General features: G+C 40.2%; 1 protein-coding gene across 1 annotated transcript in view; it reads left to right on the top strand.

Moving 5' to 3' along the window:
* ghrhrl (growth hormone releasing hormone receptor, like) overlaps positions 1 to 18,869 on the top strand; it is a 38,932-nt gene that overhangs the window by 19,802 nt on the left and 261 nt on the right. The window contains exons 11-12 of the mRNA XM_067370519.1: positions 6,090 to 6,219; positions 16,447 to 16,488. Coding sequence (XP_067226620.1) covers positions 6,090 to 6,219; positions 16,447 to 16,488 — 172 coding nt within the window. The remainder of the gene's footprint in view (positions 1 to 6,089; positions 6,220 to 16,446; positions 16,489 to 18,869) is intronic.

An 18,869-nucleotide genomic window follows, 5' to 3' on the forward strand; every position in this document is an offset into this window, starting at 1 on the left:
GGCCGAGTCCTGAGATGGGCGTGGCAGCGCGGCACATTCCGGGTGCCAATCACTCAGGAGTGCCGCCGAACCTTCAGTCCGTGGTCGGACCCCTTGTTTCTTCGGGCAGGAGTGCCCCTAGAACAGGTGTCCCGGCATGCTGTGGTGTTCACAGATGCTTCTGCCACCGGCTGGGGTGCCACGTAATACGGGCATGCAGTCTCAGGGGTTTGGACGGGACCCCATCTGCATTGGCACATCAATTGCCTCGAGTTGCTGGCAGTACGCCTTGCTCTGAGCCGCCTCAAAGGCCTGCTTCAGGGCAAGCATGTACTGGTCCGTATGGACAACACTGCGACCGTTGCGTATATCAACCGTCAAGGTGGTCTACGCTCCCGTCGCATGTCACAACTCGCCCGCCATCTCCTCCTGTGGAGTCGGAAGCATCTGAGGTCGCTTCGCGCCATTCATGTCTCCGGTGTGCTCAACCGTGTGGCCGTCGAGCTATCACGAGCTGCGCTGCCAGGAGAGTGGCGACTCCACCCCCAGGTGGTTCAGCTGATCTGGAGAGAATTCGGAAAGGCTCAGGTAGACCTGTTTGCCTCACCAGAAACCTCCCACTGCCAGTTGTTTTACTCTCTGACCGAGGGGACACTCGGGACAGATGCACTGGCTCACAGCTGGCCCCGGGGCCTGCGCAAATATGCGTTTCCCCCAGTGAGCCTACTTGCACAGACCCTGTGCAAAGTCAGGGAGGACGAGGAGCAGGTCTTGTTAGTTGCGCCTTACTGGCCCAACCGGACCTGGTTCCCAGAACTCTCACTCCTCGCTACAGCCCCTCCCTGGCCCATCCCTCTGAGGAAAGACCTTCTTTCTCAGAGACGGGGCACTCTTTGGCACCCGCGTCCAGACCTCTGGAAACTCCATGTCTGGTCCCTTGGACGGGATGCGGAGGTTCTAGGTGACTTACCCCCTGAGGTACTTAACACCATCACTTCGGCACGTGCACTGTCTACGAGACGTGCTTACGCCTCCAAAGTGGAACCTGTTCGTCGAGTGGTGCTCTTCTCGCCGGGAAGACCCCCGAAGATGCTCGATCAGAGTCGTGCTTTCCTTCTTGCAGTAGGGTTGGAGCGTAGGCTGTCCCCCCTCCACCCTCAAAAGTCCATACTGCTGCTATATCCGCTTACCACGACCACTTAGATGGCAAATCTGTTGGTCAGCACGACCTGGTCATCAGGTTCCTTAGGGGGGGAGACGGTTAAATCCTTCTCGTCCCCTCTCCATACCCTCTTGGGACCTCACTCTGGTGCTGAGAGCACTTCAGATTGCTCCCTTTGAGCCTTTGCTGTCAGCAGACTTAAAGATTCTGTCTATGAAGACTTTGCTGCTGGTGGCATTGGCCTCCATCAAGAGGGTAGGGGACCTGCAGTCATTTTCGGTCGACGAATCGTGCCTGGAGTTCGGGCCGGGTGATAGCCACGTGGTACTAAGACCCCGGCCTGGCTATGTGCCCAAGGTTCCTACCACTCCCTTCAGGGACCAGGTGGTGAGCCTGCAAGCGCTGCCCTCGGAGGAGGCAGACCCAGCCCTGGCTTTACTCTGTCCAGTCCGCGCTTTGCGACTGTACATAGACAGAACCTAAAGCCTCAGGACCTCAGACCAGCTCTTGTCTGTTATGGAGGCCAGCAGAAGGGAAAGGCTGTCTCCAAGCAGAGGATGGCCCACTGGATAGTGGATGCCATCGCCCTGGCTTACCAAGCTCAGGGTGTGCCCTGCCCGCTCAGGTTGCATGCTCACTCCACGAGAGGTGTCGCATCCTCCTGGGCGCTGGCTCGTGGCGCCTCGCTGACAGACATTTGTAGAGCTGCGGGCTGGGCGACACCTAACACGTTCGCTAGATACTATAGCCTTCGTGTCGAGCCGGTCTCCTCCCATGTTCTCGCCACAGGTCAGAGGCACGGAGAGGCCCCGGCTTAGTGTCGGCTTGCTGCGCTACATGCGCTTCTTTTCTCCAGAGAGTCCCTACAAGGCAGACCCTGTCGAGTCCTCCGATATCCCTTCGGCAGCCGACGTGGCGGAGCGTCTGGCGCCAGGCCTATACTCCGTTGTATCCTTGAGAACCGGGTTTAGGCTGGGTTCCATATGTGTGACCCTACGGGGATCCCATATGGTTGGTTCCACGGTTGCTCCTAAACGAAGCCCGTGTCTTTCCCTCTGGGAGAACCTACCCTTCATCGGGTTGGAGTCACCCCAGCTCTTCCATATGTAGCACAGCCCTACAGGGTTAGTCCATATGTACTTCTCCACATAACTCCTTCGGGGAAGGATGTGGCTTCCGCAGCGTTCCTTTCCCAGCGAAGGGTACGCTTTCCCAGCGTTATCCAATAGTCTCACTGAATGGGTTTTTGGGAACAGCAGTGATCGACTCTCTCTGTGTTAGCCCTGTCCCACCATCCTCGGGCAAGGGGGTTCAGGTGGCTTGCAACAGAGCGCTGGAAGGGGGCAGCTCCTGTGGCGCTTTGGTAGGGATTCCTATTCGTCGGTCTGTCCGACGTACGTCGAACGTGACCGACTGAATGGGAACGTCTCGGTTACAAAGGTAACCCTCGTTCCCTGAAGGAGGGAACGGAGACGTACGTCCCGTCGCCACAGTCGCTGTACCCCGCTGATGCTGCCGCCTATCCGGTTCGGCTCCTCAGCGAAAACCTGAAGATGCAACGCACCTGCTGCTCATTATATACCCGCGCTGCGAGGCGAGCAGCTGATGCATATGATTGCATGCCAATGTGCATTGGCTCGTTTAGTTACACTCGAAGTAGATTGGCCTCTCTAGCGAGATTCCTATTCGTCGGTCTGTCCGACGTACGTCTCCGTTCCCTCCTTCAGGGAACGAGGGTTACCTTTGTAACCGAGACGTTAGTATATAACCTTATTGTGAAGTGTTACGAAACTTGTTTCAGACAGGCTCCCACAGCGCCACGATATCTGTTGATCAAAAATAGCAAATACTTAATGATTTCAATGCTGAAGTGATAAATATTATTTAATATCAGCGAATGACCAATGAAAATCAATGTAAGGGTCAAATTATTTAAAAAAATGATGTCTTATGGTAACAATAATGCAGTGAGCACGCACAGGATTGTGGGATATCATAGGCAGTGGAGAATATTTAATCATTTAGCAGACTCTTTTCTCCAAAGCGACTTACAAATAAGAACAACAGAAGCAATCAAATCGACATGAAGGCAACAGTATGCAAGTGCTGTCAAGTCTCAGTTTTTCCAGAAAAGTGCTTGTTGCAAGGATGTTTTTAAAATAAATAAATACAGAGAGAGAATAGAAATAGACAAAAGAAAAAGTAAGTGCTAATATTACTGGGTCAAGTGTTAAGGATACTATACAGCCTTCAAAAATGAACCAGATGAGGCTGTCGTATAGACTGGATGTTTTGCAAACTTTGCTCTTTTAAATCCCATAAACACACATGAACTCCAGGGATGTGCTAATGAAATGCATGGAGTGAGACTGAGATCCTTGGATAAGCACTACAGATGCAAAGCTGAAACGAACCTCGCATGCTGACAGGAAATAGCATTTTCACTGCTAGGGTCCTTTGATAGTTTTCAAGTGCCGTGCCTTTGTTCTTTCAGCCTCTACAGCATCTCTACTGTACTTCCATCTGTAGAGACCAGAGGATAGCAGCGCTGGCGATTATGACAACAGTCACGGGAAATAAAATAGCTTTTGCTGTTTTAGGTAGTTTAATACATAACCTACAAGCAGAGTTATTTTGGTATTATTTATATATTATTGTAATATTAATATTTTAAAATGAGTTTTTAGTAATTTTGTTATGTGCTTTTGTCATTTTTGCTTTTTCTATTTAATTCAATTTATTGTATTTAAATGTATATTTTAGCTGTAGCAATTTTAGTACTTCAACGATTTGGCCATTCATTTACACAACAACTGCGTTTTGAAAGCATAAAAACGCAAACTTTTGAAAACGGGTGTACATTTTTGAAAACGATACCTTTATTATCTCTGTAAACTACAAAAACGTCAATTTGTGAAAATGGTGATGACGTGCATGCTTATTAACATGTTCAGTCTATAGGTGTTTAGTGTTTCTTTATGAATTGACATCGCCACCTACTGGCCTAATAGCAGAATACAGCGTTTTCAGTCGTTTTCTCGGATCCCTCTTATCCTTTTGACAATACAGTACTGTCGTCTGTACACAAAAAATGCAAAGGAAAAACTTTTCCATATTTAGTACATCGACATTGACATGTAAACACCCTAAGTTTTTTATCTAATATTTGTATTTTATTTCAACTTTATTTCAATTAATGAAAACAGGTTCTAATAGTTATATATGTCTAATAGTTATCTAATAGTTCATTATAAATTATATATATAGAATATATATGAATTCTGACATGAATTAAAATATATATGAAAGTATATATATATATATATATATATATATATATATATATATATATATGAAAATCTGACAAAAATACAAAGGTACAAGACTGTAATTAACGGCTTTAGTGAGGGAAAAGAACTACAATCCCATGAAGCATTGTTAACAGCATAATCAAATTAAAAAAGATGGAGAAATAAACTGTAAAACTACTAATTTTAAAATGTTAAATGTATATATAAAACAAATATTTGTGTATATATGCATATTTTGCAATAAAAGTAAAATATATTAAGTATTTTGAAAGCGTAGAGATCGACTCGATCGCAGCGCTTCATGGGAGTGGGCGGAGCTAACAAGTTCTTTTAGCGTGTGTTGCTTTTTTTCAACTCTGATTGGTGGAATTTCTGTACAGCATCATAGGTAATGTAGTTTTTCACTATTATTTTAAAAATAAGTTAAAATAATGCAGGCTGACAGTGTCAGGAGAAGCAAAAACCATAGATTAATAACCTCGTAGCTCACAATGTCCAAAATACTATACTTTTTGGTAGTTCTTTGTAAGTATTAACAGTACAATAAAACAGAAACATGTCAATACCATGGTACATCCTTTGGGATTTGGAATCATGGTGTTGCCATGGTTTTTGGGCATGTACAATGGTAATACTGTGGTGTTCTTTGAAGTACCTTGGTATATGATTATGGTAATCAAATTGAAACAGTAACAATAATCACCAGCAATTATTTTGCCAAGTCATATAGTTAATTGGCCAAAATGTAGGCTGTTGCCAAGCAACAATCAAATTTCCACTGTTTTTATATCCATGTGTCCGAGGATTGTACCCAGCTCATGTTTAAGAACACTGACCTGTACAGATTATCTGGAGAGAGATGTGTGTATGCATTTGGTTATTATGTGTCCTGTTAATGCTGTTATCATGAAGAGACTCTCTGTTTTGCCAGAAATTAGTATTTGTGGCTGTTGTTATACTCATGGATACGGAGATTTCACACAGGCCTGTGAATGACAGCTATGCTCTCCAGAATCTGCGGTTTTAAGAGCTTCCACCAGATTATTTTACGGTTTTGTATTAAAACACATTTCACTGTGTGCAGTGGTGTTATTATAGTAAAACATCACAGGTTCATTGATTCGTGAGTGTTTAACACTGAGGCAGTGTTAAACACAGTGTTTTATACTATGTGCATATACAGAGGAAAAATATGAATATTAAAGGAATAGTTTACCCTAAAATAAAAATGTTTTCATTATTTTATCATCACCAATATGCTGTTATTATTATTATTAGAGGACAGTAAAAGTGAACATCTCATTCTCCATCCGTGCGTCATTGATACCAAAATGGCATGGTTTCTCTCATATATCATGACCTAAAGTGACATCCTAGATTTCTTTCACACAAACCTCTCAAATAGCCTGGTCCTTTTTGGAGCTTTCACAGCATCTGTCCCCATTCAGGTTAGGGAGGACTTTGTGAGTAAATATTTTCATTTTTGTGTGAACTATTCCTTTAAAGTGTTGTTTTTGAAGTCATGCAGTATTATGCTCTTGTTTGAATCTATAAAATCCACTCAGCAGAACCACCCAGCTCTACCCAATAACCTCTCACCCTTCCTCCTCTCCTTCCTTTATCTCTCCTTCCCTCAGGCGACTGACCAAGTCCACCCTCCTCCTCATCCCTCTCTTTGGCACTCATTACATGGTCTTCAGCTTTCTCCCAGACTACTTCAACGTGAGCCTGCGGCTTTGCATCGAGCTTTGTCTGGGCTCCTTCCAGGTTATCCAGCCCGCTATCAGCACAACACAGCTTAAACCCAGACCTCAGCAGGAGTGTGAATTACTGAACGTAGGCTTACTAAGGCTGGAATATATGGAAGCTTGTTTCTGCCACAGAATAAAAAAAAAAAAAAAAAAGGATAATTGTGAGTTATAAAGTCAGAATTGCGAGTTATAAAGTCAGAATTGCGAGATATAAAGTCAGAATTGCGAGATATAAAGTCAGAATTGCGAGTTATAAAGTCAGAATTGCGTGATATAAAGTCAGAATTGCGTGATATAAAGTCAGAATTGCGATTTTTAAAGTCAGAATTGCGAGTTATAAAGTCAGAATTGGGAGTTTTAAAGTCAGAATTGCGAGTTATAAAGTCAGAATTGTGTTGTGTCAGATTTGCGAGTTATAAAGTCAGAAGTGTGATATAAAGTCAGAATTGCAGTGCAACCATTGTAGTCTGATTAACCAACAAGTGACTCTTGTAAATTGGTTCTTTTTAGTGATTTAAAAACAGACAATGCAAACAGCGTCAGCGTTGCGACATCGCAACGTTCTCTCCAAATCCTGGTTGGCTCTCTCAGCTTGCCCGTTACTCTGGGGATGGAACTCAGATGACAAACTAACAGTCGCTCCCAGTAATCGACAAAATTCCTTCCAGAATTTGGAGGTAAATTGGCATCGCCTGTCAGAAACCACGTCTACCGGGAGGCCATGAATACGGAAGACGTGATTGATGACAGTAACTGCTGTGTCCTTGGCAGTGGGTAATTTAGGCAAGGGAATGAAATGTGCCGCCTTTGAGAACCGGTCCACTACAGTCAAAATCACCGTATTGCCCTGTGAAGGAGGGAGGCCTGTGACGAATCTAGCGCTATGTGGGACCAGGGTCTCGAAGGGACAGACAGCGGTTGAAGAAGCCCCTCTGGGGAACGATTGGAAGTCTTACCACGAGCGCAGACAGAGCAAGCCAAAACAAAATTGCGAACGTCGCGAGCCATGCAGGGCCACCAGAATCATTGCTTAACCAAAAAATTGGTACGACTAACCCCTGGATGACAATCCAGATTGGAATCATGGCCCCATCGGATAATGTCTGAACGTAACCTCTCTGGCACAAATAATCGACTCGGCGGGCACCTGGGCGGAGGCGTTACCCCTTCTAAGGCCATGCGGACCTTCGACTTGACCTTCCATGTGAGTGAAGAGACAATGAGTCTCTCAGGTAGAATACACTCGGGAGTGGACGGGCGCTCGGAACGATCAAAAACACGAGATAAAGCATCGGGCTTGATGTTTTTAGACCCAGGATGATAAGATAGAGAAAAATCAAAATGACCGAAAATAAGAGCCCACCGAGCCTGCCTAGAGTTTAGTCGTTTAGCGGATCTTATGATCAGTCCACACAGTAAATTTTGCAGTGTTAAATGAACTCCATGAGAGTCAAATTTAAACACTCGGCCCGAGTGTATTTGGTCCCACTCAGAATTGGTGATAAATTGACTCTCGTCATAGAGTTAAATTAACTCTATTTTGAGTAAAACTTTAACACTGCTCAACACTGAATAGTGTTACTAGAGTTTAACACTAGGAGAAATTAACTCTGTTTGGTGTTACTAGAGTTTAACACTAGGGGAAAATTAACTCAGATTAGTGTTAATATTTCACTTATGTAGAGTTTATTTACATTTGTAATAGTGAAAAATTCTCAAATTTTAAAACCCTATTGGTGTTTAAAACAGAAAAGAAAACAAGTTCAACGACATCACATTTAAAATATTTATTTAAACGTTATCAGGCTCAAGAAACATACACGTATATGCACAAAAATACATCACATCTGCATGAAATGACAATACATCACTATATGCAGTACAGAATCTGTTGAACCACCTAGCTAAGCAGTCTTGCTCTAACCTCAGCAATACAATGACTTCCACTTTGTCAACATCTTTGTTGTACACTGTGGTCTGAATAAAAGTGTACATCTTGTGTAGAATAGTTTTATAAATGGTGCCAAAAACAAAGTGTGCCTTAAAATGTTAGTTCACCAAAAAATAAATTCTCTCCTTAACTCACCCTCATGTCATTCTAAACCTGTAAGGCTTTTGTTCATTTTCAGAACACAAATGAAGATATTTTTGATGAAATCTGGGAGACTTCTGTCACTTCATTAACAGCCTACACAACTACCACTTTCAAGGCCCAGAAAGGCAGTAAAGACATCATTAAAGTAACCCATGTGACTCTGTTGATTTAACTTACTTTAACTTAACAGTTTTATGAAGCAACACAATACCGGACTTAAGTACATGAGAGCACAACGACGCATGAGTGATTTGTTCAAATGAAAGCAGTCGTTGTGTGAATGCGTGTATAAAGTTGAGGTTAAACCAATAGAGTAACATGGATTACTTGAATGTCTCATTGCTACCTGTCGGGGCCTTGAATGTGCCATCTTCATTGTTGTTTCGAAGATGAACGAAGGTCTTACGGGTTTGGAACGGCATGAGGGAGAGTTAATGACAGAATTTTCATTTTTGGGTGAATTAATCCCATTAAAAATATCATCAAAAGGCATCAAAAAAAGACTGACTTGAATGGAATGACATGTTGATCAAGAATGAAGAACTGGTGAACTGAATTCTTGGTTTCAACAGCCAGGTGATAGGGCTAAGCACTTCCAGCGATGTCTTGAAGATGCTCCTCAATGCTCGTTTCACTCTGAGAAAGCCAAGCAAATTGCAGAGGACTAATGTTAAATAATGAAAACTACAAGAAAATAATAATAAAAATAATAATAAATAAAAACAAACCTTCTAAAAGACAAGATCTCTCTACATGAGATGTAGATGCCTTTTCTGGCCTTGACAAGACAATCCTTTTCCTGATGAACAATGAACAACAAAAGCATTTTAAGATCAACACTGCTTAAAGACTGCTATATTAAGTTAATCTTTAGTCACATTTAAAGGGACATTTAAATTCTCACCCTCATGTCATTCCAAACCCATAAGACTTTTGTTCTCGTTTGGAACACAAATTATGATATTTTTGATGACAAAATGCTGTCAGATTTCCTTCCATAGACTGCCTTTCCAACTGATACTTTTGACACTTCAAAAAGTTCATAAAGACATGGGAAAACTAATCCATATGAATTGGGGTTTAGATCAAATTGTCTGAAGAGACTTGATCGCTTATGATGAACAGATTTAATTTAGGTTTTTACTCACATGTAAACATTGATCTGCAAACATAAGCAGAAGCTCAACCGAACCTTAATAACACACAAAACCAAACCTCATCCGGAAGCTCAAACGCTGTTATGCAGCACGTAACCAGCACGGTTCTTGTGCATTATTCAGTTTCGGTCGAGCTTCTGCGTATGTTCACTGATCAATGTTTACATGCAAGAAAAAGCAAAAATTAAATCAGTTCATCATAACAAGTGACCGATTTTCATCAGACAATTTGATCTAAACCACTCAATTCATATGGATTAGTTTTACAATCTCTTTATGAACTTTTTAAAGCATCAAAGTGTCAGTTGCAAAGACTGTCTATGGAAAGAAATCTGACAGCATTCTGTCATCAAAAAGATCTTCATTTGTGATCTGAAGATCAAAAGTCTTAGAACGACATGAGGGTGAGTAATTAATGACAGACCTTTTTTCGTTTTAGGTGAACTAACCCTTTAATGCAACTCCATGGCAATAAAACTGCCGTGAAAGATGACACAATAAAATTCTCATTTCATTTTGTACCTTCAAATGATACTGCTTGTGCTTTAGCAGTGCCTCTCTGTATAGTTTTGATTCTCCATGGCAAGTAACTGGTGGCATTTTCACCAACATAGCAATGCTCCTTAGAAAGACAAAAGCACAGAAGAAAAAAAAGTTTTAAAATCCAAGAGCAAAATACACCATTTAAAATTTTTTTTTAAAAAAATTTAAAAAAAGAAAAAGAAAATGTGTGATACTTACAGGAACACCACAATTACTCTGGCATATTTCTCATTCACCTTCCTTGGTTGTGATGTACAGTACTGCAAAATAAATAAATAAAAAATATCTATCTATATATCTAATATGTAAAAATACTTAAGATTTATACATATTTTTCTAAATGTTTAATCGTATAAAGATCAAACTAATGTTGGATTTTTTAAATTGATTTATTAGTTTCAACAGTTTTTTTTCTTTCCCCCTCAAATGCATAAGTAATAACGTGTTGCCCACCTTTTTTAGCTTCATCATCGAGCCTCATTCGTGTAACGTTACATGAAAACCTTTCTTCAATAATGAGTGTGTCCTGTGAGTCAGTGGAGTCAAAGGATGAATACAGGGACTTGTCTGAGTGCACAGGAGAAGCTTGTTAATTAAAACAAAAAAGAACAAAATACGTTAGTTCAGCAATATGTGCTATACCATGCCAATAACAGTCACTTACAAAGAATGGATTTCAAAATGCGTTACTTGTATCAACCGATGCTCTGCTGAAGTCAACTGATTGTTTATGTCTAATAACAATAATATAAAATAGTTGTTCGTGCTGCCGTGATCATTGCAGAAGGTTAAAGTGACGAGAAACAAAAAAGCGGGTATTTTTAAATGAGACTTTCTTTCCGCCTTCCCCATCGCCTTCTTCGTTGCGTAGTGTTGGGCCATGTTAATGCTATCCCACAGCGCCATCTAACTTACGTGGCTTCAATAAAAATACAATGGTGGCATTTTGACAAATCGAATTTATAATTACCTTCATTGGACATATTTAATCTGTCGGGAGCTGAACAGTATCAAATATATAGTTTATATAACATTCGAACGATTTACATAACATAATTCATAACATAATATATTCTGACATGTTTATGTTCTGTATGTAGCGTCGTAAGACATGCTAAAATATTTCAATCCACAATAACATTTGGCTACATGCTACACGTTACGTTTACATTATAAAATGTTGAAAACACCAGCCACAGCCCTAACTGCAAGATTTCGACCATCCAAACACATAAAAATGTGTCAGCTTACCATCTATTGTGACGTTCAATAATTAAACGTTTAAAATATATATATATATATATTATATATATTAACTACAGCTGAAAATCAAATTAAGTAAGATTACTGACATAATTTAAACTTTATCATTACCACATTGTGACGAAAAAGCACATTTCTCCAACAAAGGCCTAGTGACTTTATTCGACATTTCCGAGTTTAAACCAAATTACCAGATCAAAAAACTACAACTGCATTATTATTAGCACAATCGTTAACATCAAATATTAAACTTACGTTTTAATAAGTTAATTAAAAAAAAAAAAACTTACCTTTTAGTGCGAGGCAAAAGAAGATGGCGATGAGAGAACTTCCGCTCAGGTCTTCGGAGTTGGCTTAAGGGGCGGAGCTTAACAGAGTAAATTTAACGACGCAGAATTCAACTCTGATTATTTTCACCAACACTAGGGGGTATTTTTCACTATTTGTTGTTAAATTAACTCCTTAAGAGTAAATGCAGATTAACACTGATTAACACTATTTACATTTACATTTATTCATTTGGCAGACGCTTTTATCCAAAGCGACTTACAGGTGAGGAATACAACAAGCGAGTCGTCATGACGAGGCAAATAGACAAGAAGTGCTCACAATAAAAGTTATCGGCAATGCTCAGAGTATCATAAGCTACAATAGAGAGGAAGTGAAAGGATAGGTATAAGAATTTTTTTTTTTTTTTTTTTTTAAGTGCTCACAAAAGAGATGAGTTTTCAGCTGTCTTTTGAATGTTGCCAGGGATTCAGCGTTCCGGATGAAGGCAGGAAGATCATTCCACCACCAAGGGACAATGAATGAGAATGTCCTTGAGGGTGATCTTTGAAGACCGTAGGCTTCTGGTAGGCGTATAGACTCGTAAGAGTGAGTGGAAGTAGGAGGGTGCTGAGCCTGTGGTAGATCTGTAAGCAAGCGTCAACGCCTTGATGTGATGCGAAGTTTGACTGCCAGCAGACGATGAAAGGTATACCCCGAACCCTCCAACCAGTGACGCCACTCTTCCAAAGCTAGTTTGACTGCCAGCAGCTCCCTGTTACCAATGTCGTAATTGTGTTCGGCAGTGGATAAACGATGGGAAAAAAAAGGGCAAGGATGCATCTTATCGTCCGCAGCGGCACGCTGGGATAGAACTGCACCTACCCCCACCTCTGACACAGCAACCTCCACCACAAACTGATGTGACGGATCAGAGAATGGGAGGTTGGAGGGAGAGAAGCAGCCCGGGACTTACTGAACACTTCCTTCAGGTCGAGGTACTCCTCAGGCACGTTTGACAGATTCACCGACTCCTCCTGTAACAGAGAACGAGACACAGAAGAATAAGCAGACAACAAACAAGACGCATGACAGCGCTGGCTCCACTCTGCCACGGATCCCTGGCCCCACTCGATCCCGAGCTTGTGTTTCACCAGCCACGGATGTCCCAAGGATGGTGTACTGATCTGGAAATGTAAAATGACAACTGTTCAGTATGGTTACCAGATGTGATGACGGTTAACAGCTCCGTGGCGTGTGTGATGGTGGGTAGTTTCAGTCCGTTAAGGGCAAGAACAGTTATGGCATGTTCCAAGGGGCAAATGGGTATGTGCAGCCGCGTGGCCAGATCGTAGTCCATGATGCTACCCTCCGCTCCCGAGTCGACCAGAGCCTGGCAGATGTGATGCCCCAATATCCATTGTAGTCTCACCGGGAGGAGTGTCGCAGACGAGGATTTCTCCAGGGAAAGACCACCCGACAGTAACCTCGGTCCTACTGTCAGGCTCTGCCTTTTACGGGACATTCCTTTAAAAAAAGTGTCCAGCTCCACCATAGTATAAACACAGTCCCTTCTCCCTCCGGTGTGTCCTCTCCTCCCAGGAGAGCCGAGCTCTACCCACTTGCATGGGTTCATGATCGAACGTGGGACCGACTGTTACCTCCGCTGATTCCCACGTCATCCAGTTCTTCAACGCGCGCTACTGGCCTCTTACGCTCAGCGCGTTCCTGGAAACGGCCATCCACTCGTACCGCAAGCTCAATAAATCCATTGAGACTGGTGGGCAAATCCAACAGGTAGATCTCATGTTGAACACGGTCGGCCAACCCATGCAGGAACATATCCCACTGCGCCTCCTTGTTCCATTTGCATTCCGGCGCCAGGGTGCGGAACTCGATGGCGTAGTCAGAAACTGGTCGAATTCCCTGCCACAGGTCCACGAGCTTGCGCGCGGCCTCCCGTCCCGCCACCGTACGGTCAAACACCCGCCTCATCTCCTGTGACAGGGCGTGGAACGAGGAGCAGCACGGATGGTCGTTCTCCCACACCGCTGTTCCCCATAACGCTGCGCGTCCAGTCAATAGCATCATGACTAACGCTACTTTAGACTCCTCAGAAGATAATGTATTCGGTTGCAGAGAGAAATAAATAGAGCACTTCGTTAAAAAAGCTCTACAAACATCTGGTTCTCCAGCATACCTCTTTGGTGCAGGAATAAGTGGTTCTTGTTGACTGTTGATGTTGATGACACCGGGACAGCCTGCAACGAACTGACAAAGACGACATGTAGACACGCACATTTTATAACAAGCACTAACAAGACATGGCTGGCAACAGATCGCAATCAGACCATAATGGGTGACGCCCACACAATCATTCACTCACACACATACACACACAACAAACACACGAGGATGAGTAAGTGAATCCATGAACCATCACATGATTCTTTTAAAGCAGTTCTTTTATTATTGAATCAAAAACAGGCAGCACAAACAGTATACTTTGATTAATGAACAAATGACTCCTTTAAAACGGTTCTTTTTCGTGAATCAGAAACATGCAGCACAACCAGTGTAGTCCGATTAATCAAAAGTAAATCAAAAACAGACAACACAATCAACGTAGTCTGATTCATGAACAAATTTCTTTTAAATCAGATCCTTTTATTAGATCAAAGCAGGTTGACAGGCAGGTAGGACATCCTATCATTGCATTCGGACCAAATGCAATGATTGGACAAACATTGTTTGGTACTGAGACTTCCACAGAAGATGTATATATATATATACACACATTTTTTTTTAACATTTAGACCACTTCTATTATTGTTAATTGCTATCAGTGACAAGAGTTTCAACCAGTATAACAAAAAGTGTTCATGAAAAACATTGCCTACCCTAAGTCTAGTGTTTGATCCTCAGACATTTAATGTATGATGCCCACTTTTTCTCTTGAACTACTTACAAGTCTGCAAGTGTCAGATTTCAAATCTGTTCAGAAGTCATGTGGTGTATTCCAGTCTTTAGACACGCTCCCCTCGGTACAGTCGATGAGCTCTGATCAAAACAACCTCAGAGCAGACCTCATCTCACCTTTGATCTGTTGAGACAGAAGATGGACATTGGGGTTTTAGAGATATTACTTAGTTAGCCGGAACGCTAATTGAGTTTCCTGAAGGGCCGGTAACTAATTTTGAAGATGAATTCTATGCAGGAGTTTGAGACACATAACAGGAAGGCTGTTACCTAATTGTAAAAGTTTATTTAAGTCATAATATGATGTCCGTGATGTGCGCTTTTTAGTGCTAATTACTTTCTTTGAAGGCTAACAATGAAGTAAGACTGTGTTCTTTGTCTTGACTAGTCAGACATGTCGGCTCACCCGAATGTGAAAATGACTGAATCGTGCAGGCAGTTTCCAGATTGCTGTTTACAGAGCCTGCGGCTGTTTCAGTGACAGGTTTGATATCTCAAGATGTCTATTTTAGGGTTCTCTGTTAGATTTTATATATATATATATAATATAGAACAGTATATTGATTTAGCCGCCTTTAAGGCTGTCACTTGGGCCATGTTCAGATCCTAGGATATCTTTTAGGAAGCGCAGACATTTTTAAAAACATTTAATCAAAAACATTTTTACCGCAACATTCAGGTTCGTCACTGATCTGAAATGACAAAAATGATAATTCTGTCATTATTTACTCACATGCAAGTCATTACAAACCTGTATGCTGTGGTTTTTCTTTGGAACACAAAAGTAGTACAGTACATGCTTCACTTTTCTATACAAAAGTAATGTCATTTTTCTTCATACAACATGATACCCAATGGTGTTTGGTACGGCTGGTTATTGATTCATACTAGGGATGCACGATATATATCGGCCACCATATGGTATCAGCCGATATATGTTCATTTCTATTAATATTATTGTTATCGGCCCGATAAGAAAATTTGGCTGATATATTAAGGCAGATAATTAATGAATTATTTGCTTTAGCTGAGACACTTCAGGTGCGCACTGTTCATCATGATGGTTTTGAATTGCTTGAAAAGGAAAATACAGTTAAGTTCAAATTCAACATCTACAGCACATGTCTGTCATATAGGCTAAATAAATTATACTGAGAACAGTTTGAAAAGAGTCATTTGTTCATGAACTGAACTGTACTGTTAGCACTGGGTGGTAGGGCTGGGACAATACATCAGTTCTCAATTCACAATACATTCAGAATCAGAATCGATAAAGAAAAATTGTATCTCGAATAGAGAATCGATGTATTGTCCCAGCCCTACTGGGTGAGTCACATGTTTTTGATTCACTGAAAAGAACCGGTTTAGAGGAGTCATTCATTGGTGAATTGTGCCTCACGGTTTACATTGTATGTTTTTGATTCACTAGAAAGAGCCAGTTTAAGGAGGTTTCTATGAACAGTCATTCTATGGAAAAGAGTATGTACATTCTTCTGAATTTACCCTTTTGGATTCTACAGAATGATCAACAGCATGCAAATTCATGAGCGATTTCTATCATGTTTATATTCAGAATCACACTTGTAAAACATGTCAGCTGTTGGATGTCATTATTATGGCATTTTCTGGATAAGCTCTCTTATTGCAAGTCAGTTCCTTACTGCGGTTGAATACTCTAGCACTGGACTGTCTTGCATTTTAATTGATGGATCAGGATTTGATCCGGCTGGCTCAAAACTTACAGATACATCCATGGTTATGCATAAGTATGGGCCTGCAGAAATGGTGTTAAAAGCATATAATTTGTATCCCAATGCACTCAATCTGAGATGAAAGGGAGAGGAATGGCGATGGATTTATAATATTACATATTTCATCTGAGGAGCACTGACTGCAATTTACAGACACTGATTTTCTCCTTTTCATTTATTTTCTTTAGGGTCTTATTGTGGCAGTTTTGTACTGTTTCCTGAACCAGGAGGTGAGTGATTATTGTTTGACAGCCCTCACACACTGTACAAATAAAAAAATGCACCAAAATTCAAAGTAATGTGCTGAAAGCTAGATTCTATAAATGCATTTGCAAACTGTAAAAGTCAGGCAGACATCTGGACAAATTGCCATGTTGACAGTTGATTCTGCAAGTCTGTATTTGAATGGAGATAATCAGCATTCTCAGAGGACTGAACAACGTTTGTACTCAAAATATGGCCCAATAAAATTCTTGTTTGCCAGTCTTTATTGATTTGATTAAGAAGCAGATTGGGGAATTACAAGAGGACTGCTCAAAGGCCAATAAGCAATTAAGGATGAATAATAATGCATTGCATTTTAACCAGTGCTTATGGTAAAGGTGAGCATCTTCTATTTAATGAAACTCATTTCTAACAAAACCACTATATGAACTGATCTGTTAGACAACTGAGTCACTGTTTTTATTTTAGTCTACGCAGTATCGTGATTATGGAAACTAGTTTCCACCACAGAATAAAACTATTTAAAAGATATTACGAGTTATAAAGTCAGAATTGCGAGATATAAAGTCAGAATTGTGAGTTATAAAATCTGAATTGCGAGATATAAAGTCAGAATTGTGAGATATAAAGTCAGAATTGCAAGATATAAAGTCACAATTGCAAGATATAAAGTCAGAATTGTGAGTTATAAAGTTGCAATTGCAAGAAATAGTCAGAATTGCGAGATATAAAGTCAGAATTGTGATATAAACTCACAATTGTGAGATATAGTCAGAATTGCGAGATATTAAGTCAGAATTGTGAGTTTTAAAGTCGCAATTGCGAGAAATAGTCAAAATTGCGAGATATGAAGTCACAATTGCAAGATATAAAGTCAGAATTGCGAGTTATAAAGTCAGAATTGCGAGATATAAATTCAGAATTGTGAGTTATAAAGTCAGAATTGTGAGATATAAAGTTGCAATTGCGAGAAATAGTCAAAATTGCGAGATATAAAGTCAGAATTGCGAGATATAAAGTCAGAATTGCGAGTTATAAAGTCAGAATTGCGAGATATAAATTCAGAATTGTGAGTTATAAAGTCAGAATTGTGTTATAAAGTCAGAATTGCGAGATATAAAGTCACAATTGCGAGATATAAAGTCACAATTGCGAGAAATAGTCAAAATTGTGAGATATAAAGTCAGAATTGTGAGTTATAAAGTCAGAATTGTGAGATATAAAGTCAGAATTGCGAGTTATAAAGTCAGAATTGTGAGTTATAAAGTCAGAATTGCGAGAAATAGTCAAAATTGTGAGATATAAAGTCAGAATTGTGAGTTATAAAGTCAGAATTGTGAGATATAAAGTCAGAATTGCGAGTTATAAAGTCAGAATTGTGAGATATAAAGTCAGAATTGTGAGAAATAGTCAAAATTGTGAGATATAAAGTCAGAATTGTGAGTTATAAAGTCAGAATTGTGAGATATTAAGTCAGAATTGTGAGATATAAAGTCAGAATTGTGAGATATAAAGTCAGAATTGAGTTATAAAGTCAGAATTGTGAGTTACAAAGTCAGAATTGTGAGTTATAAAGTCAAAATTGTGAGATATAAAGTCAGAATTGTGAGTTATAAAGTCAGAATTGTGAGATATAAAGTCAGAATTGCGAGTTATAAAGTCAGAATTGTGAGTTATAAAGTCAGAATTGCGAGAAATAGTCAAAATTGTGAGATATAAAGTCAGAATTGCGAGTTATAAAGTCAGAATTGTGAGATATAAAGTCAGAATTGTGAGAAATAGTCAAAATTGTGAGATATAAAGTCAGAATTGTGAGTTATAAAGTCAGAATTGTGAGATATAAAGTCAGAATTGCGAGTTATAAAGTCAGAATTGTGAGATATAAAGTCAGAATTGTGAGAAATAGTCAAAATTGTGAGATATAAAGTCAGAATTGTGAGTTATAAAGTCAGAATTGTGAGATATTAAGTCAGAATTGAGTTATAAAGTCAGAATTGTGAGTTATAAAGTCAGAATTGTGAGTTATAAAGTCAGAATTGTGAGTTATAAAGTCAGAATTGTGAGATATAAAGTCAGAATTGTGAGATATAAAGTCAGAATTGTGAGATATAAAGTCAGAATTGTGAGATATAAAGTCAGAATTGTGAGATATAAAGTCAGAATTGTGAGTTATAAAGTCAGAATTGTGAGATATTAAGTCAGAATTGAGTTATAAAGTCAGAATTGTGAGTTATAAAGTCAGAATTGTGAGTTATAAAGTCAGAATTGTGAGTTATAAAGTCGCAATTGCGAGAAATAGTCAAAATTGCAAAATATAAATTTGCAATTGCAAGTTATAAAGTCAGAATTGCGAGAAATAATGTTGCAATTGCGAGAAAAAATATTT

Source organism: Chanodichthys erythropterus, chromosome 20 (assembly GCF_024489055.1).
Source record: "Chanodichthys erythropterus isolate Z2021 chromosome 20, ASM2448905v1, whole genome shotgun sequence".
Classification (NCBI taxonomy): domain Eukaryota; kingdom Metazoa; phylum Chordata; class Actinopteri; order Cypriniformes; family Xenocyprididae; genus Chanodichthys; species Chanodichthys erythropterus.